This window comes from Erigeron canadensis, chromosome 4 (genome assembly GCF_010389155.1).
Source record: "Erigeron canadensis isolate Cc75 chromosome 4, C_canadensis_v1, whole genome shotgun sequence".
Lineage (NCBI taxonomy): Eukaryota > Viridiplantae > Streptophyta > Magnoliopsida > Asterales > Asteraceae > Erigeron > Erigeron canadensis.
The window spans coordinates 17702897-17726454 of record NC_057764.1 but is presented as its reverse complement, the minus strand read 5'-3'; the positions used below and the strand labels follow the sequence as shown (position 1 = coordinate 17726454).

General features: G+C 32.4%; 2 protein-coding genes across 2 annotated transcripts; both read right to left on the bottom strand.

Annotated features, from left to right (window-relative positions):
- Positions 1-2212: 2212 nt before the first annotated feature.
- Positions 2213-4339, bottom strand: LOC122595768. The gene is made up of 2 exons (XM_043768205.1): positions 3452-4339; positions 2213-2950 (listed from the first exon to the last, which is right to left on the bottom strand). The coding sequence occupies exons 1-2, from the start codon at positions 4134-4136 to the stop codon at positions 2307-2309; spliced, it is 1329 nt and encodes a 442-aa protein (XP_043624140.1). The 5' UTR covers positions 4137-4339; the 3' UTR covers positions 2213-2306.
- A 13496-nt stretch (positions 4340-17835) lies between these two features.
- LOC122596358 (putative receptor-like protein kinase At4g00960) lies at positions 17836-23113 on the bottom strand. Its single transcript, XM_043768922.1, has 7 exons — positions 22290-23113; positions 20098-20238; positions 19876-20000; positions 19567-19777; positions 19219-19456; positions 18510-18660; positions 17836-18362 (listed from the first exon to the last, which is right to left on the bottom strand). Exons 1-7 carry the CDS (start codon positions 23104-23106, stop codon positions 17988-17990), a joined length of 2058 nt encoding a protein of 685 aa, XP_043624857.1. The 5' UTR covers positions 23107-23113; the 3' UTR covers positions 17836-17987.
- Between the last annotated feature and the right edge of the window lie 445 nt (positions 23114-23558).

The window sequence follows — 23558 nt, the reverse complement described above, 5'->3', positions numbered from 1 at the left end:
ACTACTCTTACCATCAATTCCAATTTAACCAAACATCTTGAACATCATAATACACTTTGATTCCATAATTAAGTAACAACCAAAGATAGGCAATCCTACTAGCATAAACCTCATGATCTAGTTCACTAGTTCATGTAACACGCACTTACGTTGTGTATATTTGAATACCATGGTTTAGGCTTGCTTGGGGAACGACATCACTAGGCACACATCTCGTATTTGATCAGCCCCCATTACTCTCAAATCAAGTGAGTCATAGCCCCCTTTCAAACTCTTTTATGTGTTTTACTTTCGGGGTGAAAAGCATGAATAATGAAACTACTTTCTATATATATGCAATGTTTCTTGAAAGAGAGTTTGTTATATGAAATGATTCTTGATATATGAGTATGAAATGTTAATAAAGAATTTATGTGATGAGCTTGAGTTCTGTCAAACCGCGGCGTTCGGTACACTACTATTTACTTCGAAAGTGGAGGCCTGTAGTTAGTTAGTTGCGCAACTAGGTTTCGTCCGCCCACCCAAAGCGTACCGTTGGAAGGTTGGTTGCCTTCGTGACAACCTCCACTTCTAGTCTGGCCCCCGGGTGTTCTAACTACCTTAAGATAATCGGGCGTCTCCATGGCACGACCCATTATTATCATTGTTATTAATATTACGGCACTTGATTGACAACTTGTGCTATGAATTGAATTATTGGATTGTAATCGGACTTGAATAAAATGGTAGTAGTAGTGGCTCAAGTATATACTCATCTAAGATAATGGAATTAGACCCTTGTGGTCATATGACAAGGATTTATTCACATGGGTTAAAATTTGAGTTGAACGAACGATTATCAAAGGATGAATTGGAAATGTACATGGAAATTGGTGATTCCTAATTTATTTTGTGATGATGTGTATATATGCTTATTGTATTAGTAAAAAAAAACCTATGAACTCACTCAACTCTCGTAGTTGACACTTTTTCTCCATGCTTTTTAGGTTTAGAGCAGTAGGTTTGCTTATGGACCGCTTTTGTACTTTGTGTTTGCATGGTGAACGAAGACTTGTAATGCAAACAAGTTTATCTTTTATTCGGATTTGGACTTATGTTATGATTTTTAACACTTTACTTTGAACTATGTAATCGTTTAATTTAGAATGGTTTTAAGACTTTAATTAAGATGTTTTCCATTTAATCTTTTGTACCATGTCGTTCTGTGGCATCTCGTGTTTCCGCCGTAGTCGGGGTGTTACAACTTGACCCCAAGCTGACCAAACTGATCATGTTGACCAACAAAGCTGATCAGAACCCAAGCTGACCAACCAAGCTAACCCAGAACCCAAGCTGACCAAACCAAGCTGAAGTTGACCTACCAAGTTGACCCGGAACTCAAGCTGACCAAGCTTCAAAAAAGTTTGATTTATTTACTAAAATGCCACCGCGCATTTTTTTTCATTTTGACACATGTCGCGTTCTAATTAGCCTATAGGACCTTCTCTCCTTAAGATACTTTCTTTCAGAATCTTTATCCTCTATATATATATATATATATATATTATTTTATTATTGTTACATATTATGTTTCTATGTTTGTGATACATCATATCACTCTTTTAACAATGTCGTTATCAATTTTAATACTGTTATTATTAGACATATTACATTATTTTACTAATACAGTTATTTTAATATTTTAAACAAATTTTATATTAGGAAATCTCTCAAATCTACCAAGGAAACACCCGAATAATATATTTGGTTATAAATCATTTATAATTGAATCTAGAGGCTTAAGTACACCAAAATAGTTATTTTGCTTAAAACAAATATTCAAATTAAATATATGATTCTTATATATTTAAAAATCAAATCGAAAATAGTATTTGATCACCAAATAAATTAAGGCTAATATATATAGAGAAAAAAAATATGCTCTATAGGTTTTGAGCGATAATATCTCTAACATTGTATACCTAAATAATAGAAAAGCTACAACCTTTGCATTGATGAAAAGGCTAATTCATATAGACTTTTCTCTAAAATCATTAATACCCGGTTGTGTGTATCCTATTAGCCACGCACTTCACATGATTCTAGCTCAAATAATACAAATGATAAGGAATATATTGTTCTTGATTTGCAAGCAGATTTTTAATCAGTACTCCAGAAATTAAAAGAAAATTGTATAGATTTGTCTTTAAATATAAGAAAAAACACATATACCTTAGACAGAATTGAAAACATTAATTTAGAAAATACTCAAAAAACAAAACTATCAGGAGTAGAATATTAGATCACAATTCACAAAGTTCCCTCTTTTACACTTGTGGCTTGCAAATTATAACAAAGCAAGGAAGCAATGATTTAGAATCAAGCAAGTATAGTTCTTCAATATTCGAATAAATCCCAACTTTTCCAGCCAAGGAATCAAACCCGGATAGATTACCAAGTTCTTGAATGTTGTCCAATGGCTTATGAACCCTCCCAGCAATCACTCTACAAACTATTAAAGCTTTCCTCAAATGAGAACTATTGTTGGCATTAATGGCGTCAAAAGCTCTTTGACTTGTTGAAGTAGTAAAAACACTCCCAATTTCATTTTTGTTATTACTACTTTTCTTGATCTTAAAACCGTGCCTTAGAATTTGACAAACGTTGCACGTATTTGAAAGACAAAGCGTAGAGGATCCGTGGTGGCCAAGGTTGCATTCAACTAATGTCCCGTGGAACCTTAGTAGCTCGTTTCCATCAGCCAGACAACGCGGGTGCTTCTTTGGGAGTTTGCTAGCTTTTACTTTGACAGTTTCTCGGTGTTCTTCGAATTCAGATAATGTTCTTTGCATGTTGTGGACCTTAAGGATTCTTTCTATTCCTCCTGAATGTGATTGTGATTTTGACCAACTTGTTTTGTAGATTAATTCTACAATTCTTCTAGATGAATCTCCTTCTATGAGCTCAGTAACTGCCACAACAACCACAATTTTAAAACCATTTATGTACAAGTCAGTTAATGTACTGTACCAAAATCTCTATAATTAAGAACAAAGGACGTCTAACAGCCAAATAATAAATTAAAATTGAATGTTAGCGTAGATATATCCATTGTAGATTTGCTGCTGCATTGATAATTTCGTTCTAAGTACATAACAACGTTTTTGTTGTATATCGTGCGATATGCTACTTGTACTTGATATATTGGTGTATACATATTACATATCATCTCCTTTGGTAAAAATAGTATGTAATTAGTGAAAATGCTAACTATAGCCAATTAACGTGCATAAATAAATTGTACAAATCTTGATATGAAAATTCCGCCCTGAATATTATGACATATAGTAAAATATTTATGCACGTTAATGAGAGTAGCAAGACCTCATAAGCAAATTTTAAAAATGATATACTTTAGTTAAGCATGAAAGATATTTTGAAGAAAAACAAAATCGCAAGAATCGTTACATACCAGCATGTTTTGAGAGATGGTGAAACTCAAGAGCTTCCCATTTCGCAAATTGCTCACCACATTTATGACATGCCAAACTAAAAATCGCATGACTATCTCCATCGAAAGAAGCTCTTGTCTTTGCAGGATTACTAGCACCAATATTGCCTGACCCAAAACCTCTATTACCAACCCTTGAAAACCCGTTAGGATTTATTCGATTAGTAAGTGGTGATCTAATTGGTTTATGATGATGATATTGTTGAGGGCCAGGCGTCCCGGGTTTAAGGGTACCTTCAAATCTTGATGATACACCCTCATCATCATTTCCGCTGTTTCCATGATCTTGCAAGGAACCAAATCCTGTGATCTTAAGTTCACAATTTGAATTCGATAAAACGACTTCATGGGCAATTGGGTTCAAAAGTTCTGAACTTCCAATGGATCTTGGACTAGCATTTGTTGTAGTAGTTGTTTCCATTGCTGATGGTTTTTCCTCCATATGCCTCTTGCTTCCATGGATGACATCTTTAAGATTTGCTAAAGATCTTGAACATCCCGATTTTGTTCCATTTGATGTTGATGATTTCTTTGATTTAGTTACTATTTTGCTAAGATTCTTCCTTTGAAAACTTGGTTCATGAACATCTGTTGGTCTTGATTGGCATTGCAGTGATTTTCTTATCGAAATCCAAACTGCAGGCATATTTGTGTGGTTTTTTTTAGAGGGTATATGCCTGTTCTTCAAGAATCATGAATTTTTTTTATATTGAATACAACCATAACAAAATAAAAACCATCTTGGATTGAAGTTATTATGAGATGATATTTTAACATCTGTTGAGATTGTGACTAACAAAAAGTCAAATCTTTGACCTAGTATGTGTGTATATATAAGCAAGCAACTATACAATTTTATAATGAAAATGCTTTTTAAAATATTTAGCATGTAGAATGCAAATAGGTTTTATACAGGAATTCAACCCTATGAGATTAGATTCTTTTGTTGTCCTTTCATTATCTTTATATAATTGATCTATATTAAAAGGTTAATGCCATAACTATAACATAAGAAAATAATAAATCCTTTTAAAGATTAGCATACAAATCTTAACTTGTTTCTTGTCATATATCATGCTGCAATATACTTATGGCGAAAACATATTGTAGTTTAATCATTACTTATATTAATAGGAGAATAATATATTTTACAACAATTTTAGATTCACTAACAATATTTGTTTTATATAATTTACATTATACAGTAACATTAATTTGTTGTTGGTATAATGGTAGCTAAAATTGTTATAAATTTAGGGAAAAAATGAAATCTATATATAACACAAAATAAACTTTATTGTAGTTTTATCTTTACTCACATTTAAAAGAGGATAACTCTTTCACTTTATAAATGACGTACACAATCCCCTCTTGATTTTCATGATGCAGCAGTTAATATATATGCTTGCAGTCGGAACACTTTATCTATTTGAATCTCCAAGTTAATAAGATCGAGGTTGAATCAATATCAGAACGCAAATTTATTACAACCGATATTTAAATTTAAAGACCACGTTAAGTACCCAAATAACTATTGCTCAAAAGTCTATAAACTTTGATGTGTCAACTTATTATACTTTCTCTATAATTCTTAAACTTTTATAGTTGACATTTGTAGAAACAATAACATAGATTAGATCAAGTGTTAAATTATCCTTTCTGGAAACAAAAGTTGAAGGTTCGATCGTGTTGATGGCTTTACTGTACATTTTTAAAAATGCGTTGTAAGTTAGTATGCTTTGTATATATACATCACATTCTTGTATAAGTTTGGATCAAACCAATTTTACAAATTAGTTAGCTCATGTAGTCGGATCGACATGATCACATTCCGACAAACAAAAATGTTCGATCATTTTAAAAACTAACTATTGAAAATTTAAAATATAAAAAGTTTCAGATGTTTCTTTTTACAATTTTTTGGACCAAGATTTGTGCATTTATGATTGAAGGTGGACAGAAAATGTAGGCATGATTTTTGGTAAAACCCCACAATAATTGATATCCCATGTTACTGTTATGCTATGAGCCTATGCTAATGTTGTCTCTTATGTAACGCCTTCATTTATTATACGACCCAATCCGTTCCATGACTGGTTATGTTATTTTGGGTAGATTAAAACTTATCGGAATATTTTTATTTTTTTTTTTAACATTCGACATTAACTTTTTGACACATTAAACTTATCGGAATTATATCTGATTTTTGTTAGAGAGTAATATGGGTCATTAACTTTTTGACACGTTCATATTTAAGATTATCTTAGTGGATCGGAGAACTCGACAACGGAAAGAAACCCGATATAAATTTAGAAAAAAGCTTTAACTCTAACATAGAACCTCAATCTTTTGTTATAGGATTAAGTGCAAAAATCGTCTTTGTGGTTTATCAATTTTGCAGTTTTCGTCCATCTGTTAACTTTTTTAGCCAAAATCATCTGGTGGTTTGCATTTCGTTCATACTTATGTTAAGTCCATCACGTGCAAGTTACGTGAGGGACATTCTTGTTATTTCACTCTACTTTTTTCCTACTTTAAAATCATTCTTGTGGTTTGTTGTTTTTGCAATTTTCATCATTGCTGTTAATTTTATTTTTTAAATTTAAACATTAAATCAAACTCATTGTCTCTTATAAGTTGTGAATGTTATAATATGTATAAACAACAAGTCGAGTTTAAGGAAGTGGAGTCATGGTTCGCTCTGCCGGTTATGGAAGCTTGTTAACATGAAATTTCAAGATCTCATCGGCACTGGAAGTACCTAATGAATACGGGTCAAAATCTGGTCTGACCCGTGCAGTTCCGAAACCCGGCAACATAATCAAATCCGTGACCTGACCTGTTATCCTATCAGGTCGAGTCTTGGGATTTCGGTCATATGTTCATCGCTAAGTTGATGTTGTAGGGCAAACAAAGTATCAAAAGTTGGTGATTGATAAAAGATGTTTCTGATACCTTGTATGAGCTAAAAAAATTTTTCCAATCAACTACTCGACTCTGATACTTTGTTTATCCTACAACATCAACCTGTTTAGTTTTAAGTACTTTCAGTACCGATGAAAACTTCAAATCTGATTTTAACATGCCTCCTTATCCGGGGGAGTGAATCATGACTCTGCTTATTTAAATGAGATTTGTTGTTTATACATATCATAGCATTGACAAATGTGTAGGTATATAATTAAAAGATTATGCAGATAATATGTCTTCATTAAATATCTAAATAGGGAAAAAAAAAAAAACTTTAAGGATGATTATTGTGATAACAACAATCAACAGGAATGATTTTGAAGAAATTGAAAAGAAATGAAGTAAAATACAAAAATAATCCTCACGTGACTTGCATATTAAAGAATTTAACCGAAATAGGGACGAATTGCAAACCAAATAAGCATTTTATAACTAAGAGATAATAGTGTAGATCCTATCCGGCTATCCTCTTTATAAAACATATAAACGTTTTATATATTTGGCCATTTTCTAATTAGCTTTCATTTAATTTTCTATTAATTATATTTCAATTAATCTTATCTTATTCCTAATCACCAATAAATTAACAATTAAAATATGCCAACCAATATATTCAAAATTCCAAATTCAAAATCTTGAATAAAAAATGTCGACGGTGGACATCCATGTCCATTGTTTTGATTACTACTATATGAGATATATTAATTTAATATTATTTTATTAATAGACATTACAAATAATTAAACTTATTAACAATTGGTTCATTCATATATTTGCTCTTTCCATTTGTCACCTAACTTTAATAAAATCGATCTTTTTGATTTTCTTTTATCTCTTCTGGAGTTTGTTCATTTGGATTCTCTTATTTGCTTGGGAACTAAAGGCTAAATCCTAGCTCTTGATTTTAGTTCATTCCCTCCCTCCTTTCTCCCGCCATTTCTTCCCAGACACACACACACACACACACACACATAACACACACTTTATCTCTGACCGGCGATAGAATCTTGAACCAACGCCATCTCTACCTTTATCTTTGACCGGCGACGGCGACCAACTCCTCCTCCTTCTTCTCCGGTGATACAACCGCCGGAAAATGTAACAACTTCACCGGAAAACTTCAAACGCCGATAAAACCTTCGTTCTTTCGAATTAGAACATCACACTTACACCAAAACACTCACAATCACACCGCGAACAACCCCTGACCAGAAATTAATCCGATCTATACTCGTCGGAAAACTTGAAAAACTCACCGGAAAAATTAAAAACACTATAGCTTTGTTGTTTCTTCGAATTAATGCATGAAACTTGTACCAAATCACTCAGAAACACATTCCGCACAAACCCTAGCCAATATACACTGTTTTTGAGCTCGCTGGAAAAATCACAGTGTCGCCGGAAAAATCACATTCCACCATCTCTTGGATCATCGCTCATTAAATCCATACCATTCTCATATGCGTCCCTTGACAGTCAGTTTAGAACGGATAAGGGCCTCTGGCCCGTTATGTATCCACCCGAAAACGAAATTGATTAGCCGGAGAATATTCGACGGCGTTAGTGTCTTAGTGATTACCAGCTTGATTTGGCTTGACCAATCAAATATGATTAAAAAATGTCGCCGGAGTAATTCGCCGGAGCTTGATTGGTTTGACCAATCAAATATGATTGGACAATGTCACCGGAGTAATTCACCGGAGTAACCAATCATATTTGATTGGATTTTGATGATTGTTTAATCCAAGGGCTTAGATTAGTCCCTTGGTTTCCACCATTTTTAAAGGATCCAAGTGAATACAACCCTATCTCTTCTTATATAACTTCATTTTAAAGTATAAAGATATGGATGGTGCTTTCCAATCTCCCAACACTACAACAAAAATTCCATTTATTCACGCTTACTTTAAAGAAGTATGAAGAAATCTCTTAATTTATTCACACTTAAAAATGTTTAAAAAATATACACAAGTAAAAGTGTGAAAAATCATAACTTTTTCACACTTATATATGTGAAAAGAAAAAATTTACACCTAAAAGTGTAAAGAAATGTCAAACATATTCACACTTAAAAGTATGAAAGTAAAATTGTAACACCTAATTTTTTCACACCTTTTGTGTGTGAAGAAATTTGGTGTTACAAATTAATTTTTACATTTCTAAATGTGAACAATTGATTAGTTTTACACACTTAAAAGTGTGAACTTTTTTTTACCACATATATAAGTGTGAAAAAGTTATGATTTTTCAAATTTTTTCACACTTTTAAATATAAATATTTTTTAAACATTTTTAAGTGTAAATAAATTAAGAGAATTGTTCACACTTGTTACAAGTAAGTGAGAATAAATGATATTTTTGTTTTTGTAATGAAATGAATTTTTAGTTCTATGAGTAATTATTATTTTCTTTTTTAGTAATACAAGGGCATGAGTTCAAGTCTTTCTACAACATGTTTTATTTAGTTGTCTATTCGTTTGTAGTTTAATTGTGTATTCTATGTGATATTCATGGTTAGTACAATAACAAACTCTTTAATATATAGTAATTTTTCTATAATATTTTCTAATTAATTCATGACATTCAAGTAGTATTTATGAGTTATTACCTACTTCTAGTTATTATTATACTAGTGCTCAGGCTCGTCCATTGGACGGGTAGTATCAAGATATATAAATCTCATAATAATTATGAAACAAAAAGTGTATAACCGATATCACAACTTAAGGAATACGACAGCTAAAGAAGAAACATACAAAAGTTAACTCCATATAAATATTGATTTTAGTTTACCCCCTTTTTTTCAACTTTGGTTAAATAAAAAGAGAAACAAAAAGTGTATGACCAATATCACAACTTAATCAATACAAAAGCTAAAAAAAAATATGAAAATTAACTCCATATAAATATTGATTTCAGTTTACTTTTTTTTTAAAAAAAAAACTTTAAATAAAAAGATAATACAAAAAGTGTAGAGTATATAATTTTGAAAAATAAATATATCAATTAATCAACAGAGACCATCTCGAACGTTTTGATTTTCTTCGAGTTGTTCCACTCCGAAACAGGTTATACATGCACAACACAAAGTCTTAGATGATAGTTAATATGTGTTGGCTTAAGATCTTCAAGTGAAATAATGTGGTCTTATTTTTTGTTGTTGAACAAGAACCTATAATGGATAACAAATTTAATTAAAAGAGATAATAAGAACAATAACAATAATATAAAAATTCAATGTTAAATAATAATAATAATGATTAAATATAAACAAAATATATATATATATATAAACCTTTTTGTAGTCCATGTTTTTTTTTTTGCGGTAGGTTTTTTTTAGGGTTGAAAATATGTGAAAGTTTTTTTTTAGTGGTATATATATAGATAATAATAAGAAAATCATTTTTATAAAATAAATATTAAAAAAATAAAGAATTAATATAATAAAGGTGGAGTATTAAGGTAAAGGATGGAGATTAGGGATGCCAAGTGTACCTACAATCCCTTCTTTTAATTATATTATAGATAGATAGATTATAGATATGTTACCATTCAGTGGATGGGGTAGTCTAATCTAGTTACCAATAAAGTTAAAAGTATGAAAATCTTCAACATAGTTACTCAATTACTCAAACATTAACTTATTATTAAACCAACACTTTTTTATAATACTTATTTTTTACTATTTGAAACATTCATATTTCTTCAATTAATTTCGATGCCCTTCAAAAACCAAGGAATATATGTAGTACTCCAGAATAATCTTTAACAACGTTGATCAACAACATCTTAATGAAAAGGAATATATATGAAATACCGTATTTATTGTGGGTATATTAATGTACATCTAACCCGGTGGTCACGGATGCCATTGATGACCGCCACATGCTCTGCTTAGCCAGGACCCATTCAGTGTGTCTGAAGTATAGATCGAAAGAGAGGATTGATATAAATGCTATTCGACATTTCGACCTAACCACCCTAAACAACTCACAAACCCAAAAAAAATAGGCAAAAAAACAATACAAATCATGGTTTCCTTTTTATACACAAACGTACAGGTGGACAATTTATTTAATATTCTATACATGAAACAAAGCTCGATCATAAATCCTACAAACACTAATGGCCACCAAAAACCTATTTAATTCAACTCGATTTACTGCTAGTGTTGATGTGAGTAACTGTTAGAAATAAATGCCATAACCTAAAGTCAAGGATATAGAAATAGAGATGCGATCAACTGCCAATAGTGTTGGTAGTCAAATTGGTAATTTCTTCCTACTTATTAAGATCAGCCATTTGGGTTCAAAATTTTGATTGAGATTTTTTAAAGTTAAACTCAACTTTACTAGTAAAGTTGATGATTTTAACCACCAAATTAAAATCAAAAACAAGATTTAAAATTTAACTTTTAAATGAAAACAACTTTAGAGGATGATCATCCTCAAAAGTCAAAAATTACTTCTTATGTTTCTAGAGTTGGGTAGAGGGGGTATTTTGACATATATTTTCTTATGTTTCTAGAGTTGGGTAGAGGGGGTATTTTGACATATATTTAGTGTCGGAGTAATGTAGTGGCCAAAAGTGGTCATGAAACCCCACAATTTTTTTTAAACATTATATTTCTGGTATCATTTTTATTACTCATTTATTTAGATTTAAAATTAATTGGAAACAATAGATTCGTGAAATCTAATTTTATGATTGTTTGTATCATAAATAAAAATATTTGGCTTTGGCACTGCGTATATTCGAAAGGTCTGGCTTCAAAGTTCAATCTTTGAATTTCGGGCTAGCAATGTAGCATGAGAATAATACTATAATAGCATGATATTTTGCCATTAATATCTGGAGAGGTGATCAAACTCAGAAGGGTGGAGTCGTATAGAACAATAAATGCAAAGTGAAATTCAACAGGACCATTTTAAGAACGCTACCGCTGTGTTTTACCCTTTTACGGGTTATACTATACCCAAATTTGTGCTTTTGTAATTTACTTAATTGATGTATGATTCCGTTTTTTATGTTTGCAAGGCCTATCACAATAGGTACTTCATCCACACATCTTGTACACTGACACATAAACTTTTCTCTCTCCTTATCCATATCTTCCACACTAACTAACAATAACACCTCTTCCACAACTTTTATTTATTTTATTTTATATTTATCTAAACAATAAATTAAACTTAATTTTATTTAAAATAAAACATTACAACTAAATTAAAAAATATTACAATTAAACATTAATTAAAAAAAAGTACACCTAATACAATTAAAAATAAAACATTAGAATTAAAAGTAAAACATTAAGATTAAAAATAAAACATTACGATTAAAAATAAAACTACTCGTCGTGGGTCGTCTGGTCCTCCTCATCGACATCCACCTCATGGCTAGGAGCCGTCGGAGCATAAAACGTGCTACCGAATTCCTCTTCCAAGTATTGCCGATATCTCATATGTGCTTCCAAGTCCTTTCTCGACAAACCCGTCGGAATCGGTTTCGCCAAACCTTCATGACATCTCTAATCCCGGCCCGTCACAAAGCATCTTGTTGCATTTGAACATAAATACTAATCTTTTGAGCCGCTTCTGAACCCGATGTTGCATCGGACGAACTAGACAACCTTCGGCTAACGTTATGACCCCGTGGTCGCCTAACAGCGTTTTCCCCATATAAGGCATCAAATGGGGTCGGGGTCGGGGTTATGGGGGTTGGGGTCGTGCCTAATGGAACATCATCGACGGTCAAATCTACCGCCGAAGCCGAAGCCGGTCGATTGCTCGTCATGGCATTTTCATTCCAAAAGTTGGACAAGTTTTTAAGAAGGTCATAACAACTCTAGTAATGTCAATATTTTTCCCTTGTTTGTTTCTTGTACGATTTCACAACCTCGTCAGACATTTATTTCTCATCCGTCCCGCTTTGTCGACCGTGCTCGCTAACCTTCTTCAACGTCGTGCCAAATTCCTTAACACCCTTTTTAATCTTGTTCAATTTGCCATGTATTTGGCTCTTGGTACACTTTAGGTATTTTGTTTCATTGTTGAACATCTCCACCACTTTAGCCCAAAACATGTCATCCGTCTGATTATTACCCACGACCGTGTCATGTGACCAATGTACCCAACACTATGCCACCAATAACGTATCATCATTCTCCCAATTCCTTTTCTCTCTCTGGCTTGTGGTGCGCCTTTTCCCACGACCTACCCCTACAACTTCATTTTCATTTTCATTATCGGTGGACGCGACATTATTCTTGTCAAGAACATTTTCTTTGATAATCAATGGCGGTTATGAGATTCCTGGTCTTTATTGTTGTTGGTGGTGAAAATCATACGCCATTTGAGCTTGTATTTGGGCTTGGGCTAACGCCATACATTGAGCCTCATTCCAATTATGACCCATGATTGGATTGTAGTTAATTTGATTGTAATAAGGTGTTGAAAATGGGTTAACGAGGCAACATGTTGGAGGACCCATTGGGGGCGGGTTGGAGGAGCTTGATGCATGGCTTGTTTGGCTTTGGTTAGTAGATGACATAGCCGGGATCGGGTTTTTAAGAAAGGCATTCCAAAGATCGTTAAATTGATTTTGGTTTTCATTGTAGTTGGAGAAGTTTGTAAAAGATGTTTTTGATAGTGTGTGTTTTTTTGTGTGAAGAATGGATGGTGAAGAATTGGTTGTGAAAGTGTAGTATATATAGAAGGAAAAAAAAAAGAATATAGCCGTTGATTTCAAATTTTTAAAAAACAAACTTTTTTTTTTGTCTGGTTCTACTCTTTCTCTCACGCTACCCTCTCTCACTTTCTCTCTCTCTCTTTCTCTCTCTCTCTCTCTCTCTCTCTCTCGTCTTCGTCAAAGCGTATCGATGGAACGAAGCAGGCGGTCGACAACCCTCATCGACGAGCCACTCACAATAGGGCCATGGTCGACGAGCCCATCGAAGCTCGGTCGACATGCCTGTTGTGATAGGCTTAAGGGATCGACAATATTCTAAGTACAAAGTCTTTATCTTTTCTACAAAACTTTATGTTTCATTCGTTCAAATCACTATATACATCGTCTTTTATCCGTACTCTTGTTTTTTCCTTATTCTATTCATAAAAAGATTAAATGTCATTCACCATATTTATCAAGCTCATACGAGTCACGAATCAACCAATATCAGGCAAGTCAATATTAACTAAAAAACAAGGTGAAAGATGAATGCCTCAACCTTGTTCTAGAATCGTAGCATGACTTGGGTTCTGTTGTGTGGTTCAATTTGAGTTGAGACGAGTCACGTTATGAATCACTAGTATATAAACAATTACTTATTTTTTTAAAAAAAAATATAATTCTTTTATATCCTTTTAAAATCCATCTTTATTTTAGTTGTATTATTTTATTTTAGCTTTAGTAAACAGATATAATACTATATTTTCTTCGATAACCACTTGCATAATATTATAAAAAACATATTATCAAATATTTTGACTCTTACGATTCCAGGTCATGTTTCGAGTACGGGTGTTCATTTGGTCGGGTTTTGGGGAATATAGTTATTTGGTTTGGGTTATTCGGTTTTTAAAAAATTAGTAAACCGCCCATTTCCCAATCCATATATGTGGCCACCCAATCCAAACCACCCAAATAAAGTTTGGGTTATTTGGTCGGGTTTTGGATTACCCAAATAAAAAAAGTTTTCAAGTTTTAATTTAGTATATTTTAATAATCATGCAATCCGAATGTTAATGTACACCATTTTGTTTATTCATCATAAGGTTATTCAAATAACTACGTGTATTAAGATTTTTTTGGATTTAGTTATTAAAATATTTGAAGTTGTATTTATATCATTTAAATTAGGTTATTATAGTTTTATTAAACATATATGCTTAATCGGGTTTCAGTTGGGCCCCAATTAAAAATTTTCTAAACCAAAACCGAACCATTTAACAACTTCCTTAATCGGTTTCACTCAAACACCAAACCAAATCCGAATAATCCAATCCAAATAGTACACAAGTTAAATGGATTGGGTGGGTTATTCGATTAATCCGAATAATAAACACCCTAGTTTCGAGTTACAAGTCAAAAAGTTAACTTTTTGAGTTGACTAAAAAACAGCAAGTCAACAACTATGTCATTCACACTGACACAAGAACTTTTCATACAAATAATTCATAAATATTTATACCTTTATATAAAATAAGATGTATTTTCGTAGGTAACATATAAAAAGAGTTAAATAATGAAAATGTCGATGTTGCTAATAAACTAGAAACAATGACATTTAAAAAAATAAATAATAATAATTCTCTTACAATAGATTAAAATGATTTAACTTTTTTTTTTTAATAACAATTTATTCTACTCTTACGACTACACTACACGAATGTCCATACTACAAAGATTTTTGAAATAATAATGATATATCAACCTAACTTATAAAATGTCATGTATGATATCAAATCCCCATTTACGTACGTGTTATTCGAATTTCATTATTTTTATTTTGTTTTATTTACATTAAAATATATTTTGGATGTTTAAAAGAGTTAAATTGAACATTTATATATATATATTTTTATGAACAACTGTGGTGAATACTAACTTCATATATATTTTAAAACTAAATTATTTTTATAGGTTTTGAAACAAGAAAATGATTGATCAACCTAAAAAAACTAACCTAATGATCAACCTAAGCACATGATGATGACACTTGGCATAATCAAAAGAAAAGATTGAGAGAGAGAATGAGTGGATTACACTTGTCATATGATAAATGTTTTAGGTTGATTATTATGTTGTTTTGTTAGATTGATATATCATTACTCGTTGTAAAATGATACTATATACTGCTGGGTCTTGGGCATCACACTGAAAACCCTAGACTAGGGCCCAAGTTTTGTAAAGGCTCAAAAAAGTCGGATTTATAGCCTTATACTTATAACCTTTAAATGTTAAGCCCAAAATTCTTTTTACCCATCAAGTCTTTAATTCCATTGTTTCGGCCTTCCGGAGTTCCGGATATGTTTCTCTGATATTGTAACGACGGAAAAAATGGTTACTTTCATACTTTGCTTCGTTTTTTTTTTTCATATAAATTGCTATGAAAGCCGTAGAATTGACATTAACTTAATCAGTAACTTGATCACCAATTCACCAAATAATGATTTTGTAACGACTAGATATAAATTTAGGAGTCTATTTTTCTTGTTTGGGGGCTTAGACTTAAGGCAAAATGGGCGACCGCAAGGCCTGTTTTTCAAAGGGTCCAAAATTCAAAATTTTTTATATACTTGCACTATATATATGTAAATTATTTGTATGCATGTCCCTTGATGAAAGGTGAAAGAACTCTTTGTAACCGTCCATGTTTCAAATCAACACGATTAAAATGACCTTTGAAGAATTTGCATTAATTCGTCTATTCTCTTTTGGGCAATACATGTTGCACTGTAATATAAAAGAGTCAAAAGTTTTATCTAGACTATTTGGAAATTTAAATGTTAACATCCTAAACCAAACAGAAACTTAGATGAAACTGTACGAATCTATAGTTCTAGTTCTCATAATCCTTAATATATATAGTGACATTCAAATCTAAAAAAGTACAAGTTTGTAACTTAAAAAAAAAACATGCAAAAGCATCCAGGATGATAAAAATCCTATATGTGTCAAGTTTAAACAATCAAAGTGAGAGTCCATAGCAATAAAATTAGCCAAAAATCAAAAATTATATGCCCAGTAGTTCAATCTTACTGTTAGTTGTAATCAAATGTCATGACTCAGGAGAGGTTAAATGAAACAACTAGGAGGTCGCAAAAATAGATAGCTACAAATTATAGATGGCAGGTTTGAACATCAATGTATATTTGTTTAATTTTCTTTTCAACAGCGAATTAGTAAATAGTAGTTAGCGTTTAACATTTAAGACATTACCTTCTTTTGAACAGCAGTGGTGATTGGATAAGACACCACCTTCTTAAGCTCACCAATTTCTCACCTCAGAGACACTGATAATTAAAGCCTTCATTAAGAAATCTCATTTCCCTACAATTTCAATGGAAATCAAAAGAACTGACCTTACTTCATTTCTCATGGGTCATTTCTCCCTACCAGACATCCTCCAATTATAAATTTAATTGGATCGATATTCAGCCCAACACAATCTTCAACGTATAAACCAATAGGGCTCCAATTTAAAACCATTAGTTTCTTATACATCTCAATCTAGAATGAATTTGCATCGAACAAAACAGTCCTAATTGAAGTTTTGTTGAAGGATTGTCATATAATATTGGTTACAGTTCATTGGAGCGTAGATAAATTTGCTTCTGACGAGCTTCTTTTTTTCATTTTTTCAATAAGTGATTCCTTAAGCTACTTATTATTTTTGTTTTTTGAACCCCTTCTAATTCTAGTCCTTTTAAGCTACCACCTATATTCGATGCATCCATGTTAGAGATTAAACCCGCTACTTTTCCCCAAAAGACACAAGCCTCCCAACTTATAGTTTATAGAAAAACGCGTCAACCCGACCACACATGCCTATTTCAACCATTACAAGGATAGAGAATGACTTTTTGCAAATACCCAAACTCAATTTAACATGCATACATCTAATACTTCTAATACTATACTTCCTCCGTCTCAATTTAAATGTCCTATTTTGACTTTTGAAGTCTTTCTTTTGCAACTTTGACCGTAAATTATTTTGTATGTGTTATACAATAGTTGATGTAAAGTATATATTAGATTGAGCTTCACATGTATTTTTTATTGATATAACTTTCATTAGTTATTATATTATGAAAACAAATATATTTACGGTCAAAGTTAGAGAAAAAAGACTCAACAAGTCAAATTTGGACATTTAAATTGGGACGAAGGGAGTATTATAAAGGAGGACCCATTTTTTTTGAAATTCTCAAAAGATGAATTGAAGTACCTAAATTGTCTCTCTTTTTTATTCACTAATTTAAGCATCTCTACTTAATATACCTATAATACCCTTAAATCTTAACTACTCATTTTTCTCTTTCTTCTCAAATCTCAAACACTCATTTTTTCTCTCTCCTCCATAAATTATTTTATTCCTCTAATTTATTTAAGATCTTTTATCTCAAAAACCGTATATCGATAAATTATAAAAATTGTGTGGGTGTTCTTAAAATTTAGTACTCTTTCATTAGAAATGTCATTCGATATACTTTCGACGAATTTTCAAATTCGAGGGCGTACGGATAAGACATTTGGTTATCACACTCTATGCCTTATCACCTCCTATTACCTACCACCCCACCATCTTACCGCTGCAACACGCGGGCACTATCTCTCGTATACACAAGGAAGAGAACAATGATAAAGTATCAACCATTTTCACGCCTTATAAGTTAGTAGAAGTACATCCAAATGTGTATAGTTGTTCTCAAAAAGCAACATCAAATTGTAAATTAAATCAAATTCTTAATGGAAACTAAAATAATGTTAGTATACCACAACATATGCCATTCAAACTATACACTTATCTAGGGAGAAAATCTGATATTGAAACATCATTTACGGAGAACTCAGACGATCTTGATCTTGATTTTGATATTGTGGATTCTCTTAAACCACTCCTCTCCGTTGAAGAACTAAACTCCTGAATGAATGGCATTTCAGGATCAGTGTAACTATGCATGAAAAATGCAGGTTCAGATGGCATTGGAAGTGTGATTGAAAAGCTATTAAGCATTAGAACAACGGAAGCCATGGTTGGCCTATCAATATCATTTTCTTGAACACATAACAACCCAATGTGGATACTTCTAATGATGTCACGTAATGAACCTGATCCAGTTGTCAATAGAGGATCGATCATGTTTGATGCTGTCCCATTCTTCCAGCTTTTCCATGCCTAAAAGAGATTTAACAATTTTGTTTCAAGGGACACACATTACAATAAAAACAGAGTTTAGCAAGGAAACGATTGCGTAGAAAGATTATGACTTTGTTGGTGTATATATGCTTGTTTGTCGTAGGTGGAAGAGTTTGGAGTACTTACAAAGCTAAGAAGGTGTTCAATGCTCTCTCCATTACGAAAACTTTGATTTTTTTGACCGGTTACCATCTCTAGTAATAACACTCCAAAGCTAAACACATCTGATTTTACTGAGAATTGGCCATGCAAAGCATATTCTGGTGCCATGTATCCGCTGTAACGGGCCACAAAGTGGGAAAACATTTGTCATTAGCAACCATGTAATTGATTACAATAATATCTCAATATAATATGTCCTTTTTTGTTTTACCATATACACATTGCTAATTATCGTTTTTCATGATTTGAATGTATGTAAAATTCTTTTGCTTATATATATATATATGGAAAAGGGAATATAAGGCTGTCCGACACCTAAGCTTAGGTGTGGAACTCCTCACATACTAATATTTTATTATTTCGTGTTTAATGAATAAATGCATGGGCCCCCATGATTTTTATGGATTAAAAAAATAATATGTAAGTGTTCTACACCTAAGCTTAGATACCCGACAGCCTTATATTCCCATCCCCATATATATATATATATATGAAATTTTGGAAAAATTCCTTGGAAAGTTTCACAGGGTAACAAGTAAACTACTAATTCGGTAAAGACAACCAGAACACATTTTTGTCAATTAGTTGTTTTAAATCACTCAAGAAGTATAAATAAGTGACTATACATTAAATTTCAGTGTAAGGGAAATTAGTGTAAATAAAATGTACTTACTAGGTTCCAACAATCCGACTCGTGTCACCTTGACTTTCCTCTGGTTTAAATAATCGTGCCATGCCGAAGTCTGCAATTTTAGGGTTCATTTCGGAATCTAGCAAAACGTTACTAGCTTTCATATCACGATGAATTATCCTTAAACGGGAATCTTCATGAAGGTATAATAGCCCCTTCGCAATCCCTTTAATGATGTTGTATCGTTTTTTCCAATCAAGAAATGTTCGTTTTGTTGGATCTATATTACCATGACGATGTGAATATTAGTAACATTACTAATAAAGCATCATTTGCTATCACATTATGTTGGTCAAATATCGTTAATTGATTTATAAAACAAAAACTTACGAAATATAAAGTGATCAAGACTAGCATTTGGTAAGTACTCATAAATGAGAAGCCGTTCACTTCCTTGTATGGTGAAACCAAGCAGCCTCACCAAATTACGATGTTGAAGCTTCGCAACTAACAAAACTTCATTCTTGAATTCTACATCACCTTGATCAGAATCCCTTGCTAGTCGTTTTACAGCTATCTCTTGTCCATCTCTTAAGGTACCCTATATGTATTTATATAAAATAAAGTGTCTATCAACATTAAAGTACCATGAAGATTCTCAATTCTAAAGTATAACTAACAATTTCAGTCTTCTCATACCTTGTAAACTGCTCCGAATCCACCTTGTCCAAGCTTATTTTCTTGAGAAAAATCATTTGTTGCTTCTTTAATTGTACTAAAGTCGTATTGTAAAGATGGAGGAGTGCCGATATCCTTAGTTTCGTCTAGTGGAAAGAAAGAGGAGTTATAAGTTTTTCGTAATACTATAAGAACGAAAACAATTAGTTTGTATGAAATTAGAGTTGCAAACTTGGAACTTACTCTGATTAGTTTTGTTAGACAGAGGTCCGGGAGTTGGTTTCCTATTCCTCAATTTCAGAAAGATACAAAGTGAAACGATCATTATGGTAGTTATGACTGCCACAATAACTACTATGATTGTTGTCATATTATTCTTTTTGCCTGTATAAACCAAGATAGTTAATAGTGAACGATGCATGTACTCAAAGTTCGAAACATTTTCCAATTGACGATCCACTATTAGATGGAATCCATTTCTACAAACAAAAATGCTCAAAGTCGGTGAAAGGTCTAGAACAAGTTACTCTTGCTGTTCTATGTCAAGAGAATGTTGTCGATTAAAAAAAACCAACAAGTTAGGAAGGAAGTGGGAGGGTTTCCCAGAGATGTGCTCAAATGGGTTGGTCAGTTAAAAAAAACCAACAGTAGAGTCTCATGTAGTCATGTTTATGTTTATTATATTTATGTCTTGATTGATGTGCTCAAATGGGTTGGTCAGTTAATGGGTCAAACTGTGTTTGAGTTGAAATATGTATTTTTATAAGGGTAAAAGTATCCTGATCGGGCTGGGTTGTAAATATATTACTAGATTGTTAATCTGATTGTTTGACCCACTCCCCTTTCTGGAACTTCTCTTTACTTGAACTGTTTGGATTAAATGCAACCCAAATGGACCTATACTTATGCAAACGGGTTAAAAATTGCCACCTCTATGTCTTTGACTTTATTTTAATGTTCACATGTAGTAGAAACTGTAGAATCAGTAGTGTTGAAGCAAGTTCAACCACTGCCAAGATTCTAAAAAATTGTAAAATCTCATGGGATGCTAAGGATTAGGTAATTGGCCTCTAAAAAACCTCTAAATTCAGTTGCAAATGAAATCGCATGGACTATTGCACAAGGAAACAAAAACTCAAATTTCCTAGCTATATGGCAGAACACCACCACCTTCCCTCATAGGATATAGTATTTTTCTAACAATTGATATCTATAAAATACTTTGATGTCTTTTCATAATTTTATATTTTAATCTGTTACATATATTAATGTTGAACGTTTTAAGTCAGTTTCATTATATATGTATACTTATATACCATATATGTTAATATCATATGCAGAAAGTATGATGAAAATTATGTGGATAAACCCTGAAAAGAAAATTATGTTTATAAAATAAAAATTAATAAATAAATCGACCGGTCTATTTTATTATTATTAATATTATTAAACGAGTTGGTCATCTTTTTAAATGTCATATACACGCTTGACAGACACATGCGTGTTTTCGCACCATTCTTATATTTGAGGGTTTGAAGTCAAATGAATAACTTTTTGACAATGACATAAGTGCCTTTGTGGGAAGACTTTGTTTGTAATAATAGTCAAAATAAACTGATCTAGTAATTTATTTAACGACCACCTTTTTTTACGTAAAACTTTTTACAAAGACTCTGAACAATTTTAGTTATGTATATGATCATATAATAACTTCATATGTTCATTTTATCGAAAAAAAAACTTATGTCAATGATATAATACAAATAATTCGATCCTAATAATTAAAACTGGACTGGGCCTATCCAACCTTATCACCTTTAGTCCGAAAGTATTCGATGACCGGTTCAAAGCTTGGTCCAAAATCAGTTCAAGTTGACCTTATTCCGGTTTACCCTGGCCTAAGCCCGTTTTATCCCGGTTTTAGCCTTCTTAACTTGCAGAAAAAACCTGATATAAACCCTTTTTTATTACACTTATTTTCTAGTTCTATATATTGTGAGGTCTATATTCAAGAAAAATATTAGAAATTAATGTGACACATGCTTAAAAGAACCGTACGTGATTGATGCACATCATCTTCTAGTGAATGGAATTGAATATTTTGTGTCTATTTAAGTTTCTTCCTTTATGTGTAGTATACTAACCAATTTGAGTCAAACCAAAAACGGCTAAAGAAATGGCATTAGCTTCAAAGCCTATTCTATCCTAGCCAAATGAGATGTTGTTCATATATTGCTTTCTGTGATTTAATTATTTTAAATACATAAAGTTCATATTTAATTATGCATAATTACTAGTAATGTTGATTGTATGAAGGTTTCACTTACTTGTTTTGATCCAAACAACTCGATAGTAACTTTAATTTGGAATAAAGGACACATATCATACAAACATCGTACCACAAAAAGTCATATAGTTGAAACTTGAAAGCATACCTGGTGGTGACGGCGGTGGTGGTTGAAGTGGCGGAGGTGGTTGTAAAACAGGTGGTGGTGATGGGCTGACACTCTCGTTAAAAAACCGAGATGCCTGATACTTAAAATTACACATCGGTTTAAGAATGTTCCCACCAGTGTTCCCATTCATAAAATCGGGAATCTTATTTATCGAATCCTCCAAACACGAATTGCAATCCGTTTCCGACAAGTCAGGAGTACACTGAACAAGCGCATATATAGTCAAGAAATCGGGTACATCACTTGTGCTCCCTGTGGCAAATTTAAGTAACGGTCCACCACCCGCAGCCTTCTCTCTCAAGCTAGTTAGTAATGGTCTTAGACCTCCATTGAACTGATCCACATTACTAGTATTTTGAGGGTCAGCTGAAAACACGTAAAACCTGAACCAAGTTTGTCGCAATATAGTTTGGTTGGAGTATTTCAAAATGCAATAGTCGTAGTACCCTATTGCTTCCCTTGTGTTCGGGCAAATACTACGTAACTTAACTATAGAGTCATTTAGACAACTTTGACAAACATCTGGATTGACATCACCTCGACATAGGGCGACTGAGTTGACTCTATCGTTTCCTTGGCCAGTGGACCGGTTGAAGAAACCAAAACCGGAATTGGTGCTTGGTAGTCTGGAGAGGGTTGTGTCAAGATTTCTGCTATATGTGCTGTTTATTGTATAGTTAAAATCTTCAACACAGTCATAGGAAACGAATTCGGGTTGAGCCAAGGTGGTTGTATTGACTAAATATATGAACATAAAAGAAGTCCATATAAGTAGTTTTATGTTGAGTATGAGCATTTTTTTTTTTTTTGGTTAAGGTTGATGAATTAATGAAGAAAAGATATATAATTGTGAATTTAAAGAGTTGGGTCATAAATATATAGGAAACCAACTTTCATATTGAGTATTGACTAGGTCAGAAGAAGAAGAAAGGTATGCAACCAAATCAATACGCAAGGATGAAAAGCAATCACATATATATTCTTTGTTGATTTCTATGTGAATGGGTTATTTTTGTTGGACAATAGTGCCTCTTTTCTGTTTCCGTCCTACATTTATGTCTCACTTTCCCACGAGTGTTGTAAAAGCCAAAACCAATATAATGGGTTTTAGAAAAGATTCTTATTGAACTTATATTTTGTACGTTCTTTGTGTTGGTCTAAATATATCGTATGATCAAACACTTCTGTTACGTTTGCTACACATTTTTCGAAATCACAACTTGAATTAAATTCGCTACTCAGTTTTCG